Source organism: Chrysochloris asiatica, unplaced genomic scaffold (genome assembly GCF_000296735.1).
Source record: "Chrysochloris asiatica unplaced genomic scaffold, ChrAsi1.0 scaffold00169, whole genome shotgun sequence".
In the NCBI taxonomy this organism is placed as follows: domain Eukaryota; kingdom Metazoa; phylum Chordata; class Mammalia; order Afrosoricida; family Chrysochloridae; genus Chrysochloris; species Chrysochloris asiatica.
The window spans coordinates 5868852-5877600 of record NW_006408687.1 but is presented as its reverse complement, the minus strand read 5'-3'; the positions used below and the strand labels follow the sequence as shown (position 1 = coordinate 5877600).

General features: G+C 38.6%; 1 protein-coding gene across 1 annotated transcript in view; it reads left to right on the top strand.

Annotated features, from left to right (window-relative positions):
- The first annotated feature begins 287 nt into the window (after positions 1 to 287).
- CCDC158 (coiled-coil domain containing 158) overlaps positions 288 to 8749 on the top strand; it is a 116570-nt gene continuing 108108 nt past the window's right edge. The window contains exons 1-6 of the mRNA XM_006871582.1: positions 288 to 357; positions 1024 to 1026; positions 1447 to 1661; positions 5646 to 5755; positions 5861 to 6188; positions 6649 to 6725. Coding sequence (XP_006871644.1) covers positions 288 to 357; positions 1024 to 1026; positions 1447 to 1661; positions 5646 to 5755; positions 5861 to 6188; positions 6649 to 6725 — 803 coding nt within the window. The remainder of the gene's footprint in view (positions 358 to 1023; positions 1027 to 1446; positions 1662 to 5645; positions 5756 to 5860; positions 6189 to 6648; positions 6726 to 8749) is intronic.

The window sequence follows — 8749 nt, the reverse complement described above, 5'->3', positions numbered from 1 at the left end:
CTTGTGCAGCAGATTTGCCTAGTGCAATATGTCGTTTGATTTCTTGACTGCTGCTTCCGTGAGTGTTGATGGTTGATCTAAGAAGAATGAAGTCCTAGACAACTTCAATCTTTTCTCCATCGATAAGAATGTTGTTTATTGGTCCAGTGGTGAGGATTTTTGTTTTCTTTACATTATGATTATTAATCAAGATTAAATCCTTCTCTTTCACAGATAAGAAGTAAAAGAACCAAACAAGGAAGCCTTCATACTTTCGAGATCTCTAAGAAGAGGTAACAATATTTAATATGGAACAAAAAACTTGTGAAACGCGTAATGAAGATCTTTTTTCAAGTAGTGGCATTGCATCCAATGGAGGTATGTATGCTTTATAAAGCAAAATGGAAAAAAAAATTGAATAAAGTAGTCTTCATCATATGCAGTCTGCTGGATTTTATTATGTCTTATTTTGAATTGTGCAGTGCACAATGAGAGCGTGGTCTAAGTTAGTCTTAATCTTTTTAAAAACATATCTCTTTTTTGGCATATGTTTACATTATCCTTCAATTTTGAGGTATTTAACTTCACCATGTTTCATTTTGTTTCCTTCATGTGAACTTTTCCTCCTGTATTTCTTTGTTCAGCCAGAATTCGGTCATGTTGACTGCTTTTTCCTCACCCACCCTCCAAAATCCAGTCATGTACTTACGCTTCTACTATCAGATATGTATCCTAAATCAGATTTTCTCTCTCCACCCCCATTAGAAGCCTAGTTCAGATCCCCGTCACCTCTGACCTGAATTACTTGAGAAGGTAGCAGAAAAACAGAAACTACTGGAGGTTTAATCAGTTGTTGGTATAGTTAAGTGCCGTGTAGTTGGTTCTGACTCACAGTGACCCTGTATAGGGTTTCTAAGGAGCGATTGGTGGGTTTAATCAGTAGGTGGAATTTAATACAGGGACTTGATTACACAGATTTTGAAAATGCTGAGAAACCTGAGAAAATCTACAGATTGATAAACTTCAGGGACCGCCCCACTCCAGGTAGTGAGTAACGGAACTATGATAAGAACGTAGAAGATGGAGCTAGAATCACAGAGAGTGCTGCTGGAGGGAACTAGAGCCACAGAGAAGACCATACAAGACAGTACTACTATCAGAAACCCATCTGAAGTAGAGTGAGCAACTGCTTGTTTTCTCCTCCTCCAGATTGGTTAAATTTCACTCAGGCTCATTCAGCTCAATACCACTTTTGCTAAAACTCCCTCCACCCCTCTAGTCTTGTCCATTGTACCCTGTGTTCGTCTCTGTCAGACATCTTACCATCTTTTTATTTGTCTCTTTTGCCCAGGAAACCCTGAGCAATTTAAGGATTTAATACGGGAGTCCCCTCACATAATGTTTGTCTCAAAATATTTTATGATGGCGTTAATTCATGAGTGAATTATTCAATTCTTTTATATTTAGGTGCAAGTCCATTTTTTATGTCATCTATTCGTGGTGCAATAATTGAAAATACATCTTCAAGTGGGACTTTGACACAAATTCCTTTCTTCCCTAAATATGAAGTAGAACTTGATTCTCATAGAAAAATCGCCTCATACCCAGGAAAGGAACACATTGAACGTGTTTTGGAAGAGTATTCACATCAAGTCAAAGATTTGCAGAGAAAATTAAGTGAAGTAAGTTGCCTTTTCCTCTTATAGTAGAAGATGGCATTTAAGGGAAGATAGCAAGGCTTATTGGCTTGGAGTAGAGACAAAACTTCCTGGAAGAGAAATGAATGGATTTATTGGTTATACTTATTAAATTTGACTTACACCTACTATTTCAGTATTAAAAATTGAGTTGATGAAAAGTCTACATACCTGTGTTCCTTTTGTTAATAATCGTTAAAATGTCTTGGTTTTATGGTGTAATTTTAGTAAAACATGGTAACTCAACATATTAACAGTAAATAATATTCATCTGCAACCACAGTTAGTAATTGGTTTACATATACTCCCTTGCTGTCAAAATACCTGGTTTCTCTTTATAAAGCAATATAGGTGGTAGGTTTTAGATGTCTGAGGGGGCTTCAAAAGGTTCATGGGAAATAGAATTAAATATAAATAGAATGTTCCCACCAAGTTTTTGAAGCCCCTTTGTTTGTGGGTATGGGGCTAAATCAAAGGTAGTGGTACTGGGGTTCCAGTTCATACATTCACAGGTTTATTTGAAACAAAATGTGTTTAGACATGACTCTTCACTCAGTGGATGGCTGCAGACAAGCTATCTCAGTAATACACTTGTCTTAGTTTTGTTAGGGTACCTTCAGAAAAAAAGAAGATCCAATCAAAAGAGTGACTTCCAAGGGGATCTGCTGGGCCAGTTAAATTCAAAGCAAAGAGGTCAGCTTAGAGAAGGGTATGGCGGTGTGTTTTTGGAATTCTAAAGGGCAATGTTCATACATTTTCTTGAAGTATACTGGATGCTCACAGGGTTTATGAAAACTTTTTTAAGAAAATGGAAAACTGCATTGGTGAGAAAAAGGTCAGGAAAGTTCATGCCAAAGACATTTTTTCCACATCACAATAATGCATCTGTTCGTTGTTTGAGGTTAGCCAGGGCTGTCCTAGGAGAATTTCAATGGGAAGCCTGACCTCATCCACCCTACAGCTGTGATCTTGCCCCTTCCAACTTCTTTTTTGTTCCTAAAACTCAGAACATTTCAAAACAACACGATTTGAGTCCCTCGAGGATGACAGAACTGCCATTGTACAGTGGTGTAAAGCAAAGAGTGTAGAATTCTTTGGGAGAAAGGTGGTTGTTATCAGGTGCCATAGAGTTGGTTCCGACAGTTACCTTACGCACTGTTCCTTAGAATCGGTCTGACAGTTACCTTATGCACTGTCCCTTAGAGTCAGTCTGACAGTTACCTTACGCACTGTCCCTTAGAGTTGGTTCTGATAGTTACCTTACACACTGTCCCTTAGAGTCGGTCTGACAGTTACCTTACACACTGTCCCTTAGAGTTGGTTCTGACAGTTGCCTTACGCACTGTCCTATAGAGTCAGTCTGACAGTTGCCTCACACACTGACCCATAGAGTCGGTTCTGACAGTAACTACGCACTGCCCAGTCCTGCGTCATGCTCCTAACTGTTGTTATGTTTGAGCCCATTATTGCTACCATTGTGTTCATCTATTTCATTGGGGGCCTGCCTCTTTTTCATTGACCCTCTACTTTATCAAACATGATACCCTTCTCTGGGGACTGGTCCCTCCCAACAACATGTCTAAAGTAGGAGAGATGAAGTCTTGTCATTGTTGCTCCTGGACAGAAATCCAGCCATACTTCCAAATCAGATGTGTTCATTCTTCTGGCAGTCCATGTCTTCCTTATCCATTGTCCAGCTTTCTCATGCATATGAGGCAATTGAAAATACCAAGCCTTGGGTCAGGCACACTTTAGTCCTTTAAAGTGACATTTTTGCCCTTTAACACTTTAAAGAGTCTTTTGTAGAATATTTTCGTAATGCAAATGTGAGCATTGATTGTGGATCCAAATAAAATGAAATCTTTGACAACTTCAATCTTTTCTCCATTTACCATGATGTTATATATTAGCCTACTTGTGAGGATTTGTTTTCTTTGCATTGAGGTGCAATCTATACTGAAGGCTATGGTCTTTAATCTTCATCAGTAAGTATTTCAAGTTGTCTTTTGTCCAGCAAGCAAGGTTGTATCATCTGCATATTGCAAGTTGCTAATGGGCCTTCCTCCAATCCTGATGCTACATTCTCCTTCATATAATCCATGGGTGGGAACATCCGGGCTTCAGGCCACATAAGGCCTGAGAAATCATTTGGTCTGGCCCTGCCAAGGCAACTGCAGTTCCAAGCATCACATTGTTGTTCTTGTTGTTGTTAAAGTGCCATTCAGTCTGTTCCGACTCATAGCGACTCTGTTCCGAGGAGCAGTTTGCAGTTTAAACTGACCTTGCTGTCTAGTGCATATCCTACAGCACCACACCAGGACTCCACCATTTTCTTGTTGTTGTTAAGTGCCGTTGAGTTGGTTCTGACCCATAGCGACGCTGTATAGAGTTTCTAGGGAGCGGCTAGTGGGTTTAAAATGCCAACCTTGTGGTTCAAGCTGACCTTGCAGTTCAGCATCACACCAGGGCTCCTGTTTGACCAAAAATAGCAGGCTAATTTTTAAGTTGATAATTTTGAATGATGTTTTAAATTTTGGCAGTCTAGCTTGTAAAACATCTTACAAGGAAATAAAATATGGAGTTTTTATGGGTAGGCTGTCTTATGTTACAAGGAAGAAAACATAGAACTTTTATGGGCTGTCTTTCCTAACGGTATGTCCCAGAATGTGGTTACTCACACACATCTTCACAATTTCTCAAGCAAGGAGGGGTGCAGGCCAACATTCTTCAGGGTTTTAGAACTCATGTCTAATCCTGATTTCTGGACCCCTTTTCTCCCTGCCTCTTTCTTGCTTTATGACTACAATGTCATCTTGAATTTCTCTGAAAATATAAGGTTTTGAAAATGTTCTGCGGTTCCTTGCATTTTTATCTTTGTGTCCTTTGGATCTTTTTTTTTCTGTGTGTTTGCTTGTTTGATTACTCTTGATCTCTAATTTTTATTTTAGAATCTTTTTCATGTGTTAAGTGATCTTTGGTTTTCTGCTTATATTCAAGGATAAGTCACTTAAAAAGTTTGACAGCAACTTCACTTATTTCTGGGCAGAACTTGGTAGCTTTACTTTGAATGACAGGTCTTTCGATGCCTGATTTTAGATATCCTTGTGGCTTATTTTGTAGTAGAACACATTGATTTTTGGACGTGAGTTGTTTGTTGCTAGTCTTATAAGTGAGTTTTAAAAAAAGAAGTGTGGGTTGACTTTTCTGTGTACTGAATTTCATCAGTTCTCATGTTTTCAGAAATAAAACTACCATCTTTAATTTTGAGCCAGAAATCAGATTTATTTTAGAAAGAGTGTCCTGCTTGTAAAGTAGAGAATGAATCTAAAGGAGCCAAGTCTTGAGACAGGGAGACTAGTTAAGGGTATTCCAGTCATCTAGGTGAGAAATTATTAATTAGTCCCTGAACTACAACATTGACAGGGGGATAATATAAGTTAATAATGTACATTGTTGTTAAGTGCTGTCTAGTTGGATCTGACTCAGAGACACCCTGTATAGGACTTCCAAAGAGTAGCTGGTGGGTTTGAACTGCTAACCTTTAGGTTAGCTATCTAGTGCTTATCCTACAATGCCACACCAGTACTCCAATAATGTATGCAATCTTTTGAAAATGTTTAAATATTTTGTTGTTAAGTGCCATTGAGTCAATTCCAACTTATAATGATCCTGCATAGGGTTTCTGAGGAGCAACTGGTGGGTTTGAATTACCAATCATGTGGTTCACTGTCTAGTGTGTATCTTACAGTGCCACACTAGGAGTGGTGGTAGTTATGTGCCTTAGAATATTCTATATGGGAGCAGAAAGCCTCATCTGTCTCCTGCGGAGCTGCTAGTAGTTTCAAACTGCTGAGATTAGCAGCCCCACTGGTAACCAGTAATCACTAAACTATCAGAGCTCCTTTCACTAGGAGTGGGAAATGTATTCTTCTAGTAAAGATGAATTTACATGGCTTTTTTCCCCCCCAGAGCACTGAATTGCATGAGAAACAAAAGTTTTACTTAAGGCAGTCGGTCATTGATTTGCAAACAAAACTTCAAGAGATGCAAATGGAGAGAGATGCCATGGCTGACATCAGGTTGGAATTTGTTCACGGAAATTATTTTCAAGTTTTACTACTCATAATAGGAAATACTTGTGTGAATATGAATGCTGCCATTATTTTCTTTCAATTATTTCTTAGACGAAGAGAGAGTCAGTCCCAGGAGGATTTAAGAAATCAGCTTCAAAATACCGTTCATGAACTTGAAGCTGCCAAATGCCTCAAAGAGAACATGCTAAAAGATAGTAGCACACAGATTGAGCAGCTCAGAAAAATGATGCTGAGTCATGAGGGCGTGCTTCAAGAAATCCGATCCGTCCTTGTTGACTTTGAAGAAGCCTCAGGCAAGAAAGTGTGTGACCATGAAAGCATGTCTACTCTCCACTTCCGCAACTTGGCCTCAGCTACTAGTAAAATCCTAAGAGAATTAGACACAGAGATTTCTTATCTGAAAGGGAGGATATTTCCAGTAAGTGGTGAGAACACTAATTTTATATTAAAGTTCATTTTAATTATATAAAAATCCCTGTTAATAAAGAGAACTAGCTAGATTTGCCTGTATGTGTGGCTGTGTGCCGAGGAGTCGGTACCCCGACTCATAGTGCCCTTGCACAGGGTTTCCAAGGCAGTAATTCTTTATGGGAGCAGAATGCTTCTTCTTTCTCCTGCAGAACAGCTGGTAGTTTCGAACTGCTGACCTTGCAGTTCTCAGCCGTATTTGTAACCACTACACTACCAGAGCTCCTTAGATTTGCCTGTATAGCTTCGAGTAAAGACAAAGGAAAAGATTTAATGAAATACAGTAATAGAATGATTTTAGTATTACCTGTATCTGCATCTTTCTAAAGCATTTGTTTAGTAGCAAAATCTCTAAAATTTCCAAATTTTAGCTTTGTCAATCCCTAAATCTGTCTCTTTTTACAAACTAGGTAGAGGATCAGCTTGAAACTTTAAAATCTGAATCACAGAACAAAATAGAACTACTTCTTCAGCAACATCAAGATCGGTAGGTTTTTGAATGAGGTATCGAAAATTGTAAGAAAATGAAACTACAGGTCTACAGACTCGTTTGCCATTTAAAAATCTAGAAAGCTTTGAGACACGAACATTTTATTTCATAGATTTATGGTATTGGCAGAACCTGAGCTAGTGTAAGACTTAACATAATCTTTATGATTTAGTATGATGATTCATAAACTTGTTGCATTGCTAATATGTTTGATTTATAGGATGTTTTCCTAGATAACACTGTTGTTAGTTGCCTTCAAGTAGACTTGGACTCATAGCAACCCTATGCGCAGTCGAACGAAACAGTGGGCCTTACTGCACCAACCTCACAATTGTTGTTATGTTTGAACACAATTTTGCTGGTCCTTCCTGACAATATGTCCAAAATACAAGTTGCGAACTCTTGCCATCCTGTCTTCCAAGGAGCATTCTGTCTGTACTTCTTCCGAGACGGATTTGTTCTTCTGATAGTCATAGTGCTTTCAGTATTCTTCTCCAACACCACAATTTAAATGCATCAGTTCTTTTCCAGTCTTCCGTATTCACTGTTTAACTTTCACATTACCTGTGAAGCAGTCAATAATACCATGGCTTGGGTTAGGTTCGCCTTAGTCCTCAAGGTAACAGCTTTGCTCTTTTAAAACACTTTTAAAAGGTCTCTTGCCACAGATTTGCCTAATGCCGTATGTCATTTGATTCTTGACTGTTGCTTCCATGAGCATTGATTGTAGGTCCAAGCAAAAGGAAGTCTTTGAGAACTTCAGCCTTTTCTCTGTTTATCATGTTATTTATTGGTCCCATTGTGAGGATTATAATTTTCTTTATATTGAGGTGCAATCCATACTGAAGGCTGTAGTCTTTGATCTTCATCAGTAAGTATTTCAAGTCCTCTTCCCTTCTAGAAAGCAAGGTTGTGTCATCTGCATAGCACAGGTTGTTAATAAGTCTTCGTCCAATTCTGATGCCATGTTCTTCATATAATCCAGCTTCTTGATTATACAGATTTAATAAGTATGGTGAAAGCATAGAACTCAGGCACACACCTTTCTTGATCAGTATCCCCTTATTCTGTTTAAACAATTTTCTCTTGGTTTGTGTACAGTACCTCATGAGCACAGTTAGCGTTCTGGAATACCAATTCTTCACTACGCTATCATAGTTTCTTATTATCCACATAGTCAAATTCCTTTGCATAGTTGAAAAAGTACAAGTAGACATCTTTCTGGAGTCCTGGTGTGGTGCTGTAGGATAAGTACTAGACTGCTAACTATAAGGTTAGTGGTTCAAACCTATCAGCCACTCCTTGGAAACTCTATACAAGGTCACTGAGTTGGAACCAACTCGATGCAACAATAACAAAACATCTTTCTGGAGTCCTGGTGTGGCACTGTAGGATATACATTGGGCTGCTAACCACAAGGTCAGCAGTTCAAAGCCATTCCTCATTCTGTTGGGTCACCTTTCTTTGGAATGGGTAAAAATATGGATCTCTTCCAATCTATTGACCTGGTAGTTTGTCTTCCAAATTTCTTGGCATCGATGAGTGAGCGCCTCTAGCGTTATGTCAATTTGTTGAAACATTTCAGTCTGTATTCCTTCAATTCCTGGATCCTTCTTTTTCACTAATGATTTCAATGCATGTTGGACTTCTTCCTTCAATATCATCAATTCTTGGTCATATGTTACCTCTTGAAATGGCTGACACTGATCAGTTGTTTTCACTGTGTATTCCTTCCATCTTCTTTTGATGCTTCCCGCATACTTCAGCATTTTACCCAAAGAATGCTTCAGTAACACAAGGCAAGGCTTATATTTTTCTTTTCCTTCATTTCTTTTAGCTTGAGAGATGCTGAGTGTGTTCTTCCCTTTTGGTTTCCTATCTCCAGATCTTTGCACAGTTCATTACAGTATTTGATTTTCTGTCTTCTTGAGGTGCCCTTTGAAATCTTCTGTTCAGTTCTTTTACTTTCTCTTTTCTTCCAGTTGCTTTAGCTTCTCTCATTCAAGAGCAATGTTCAGAGT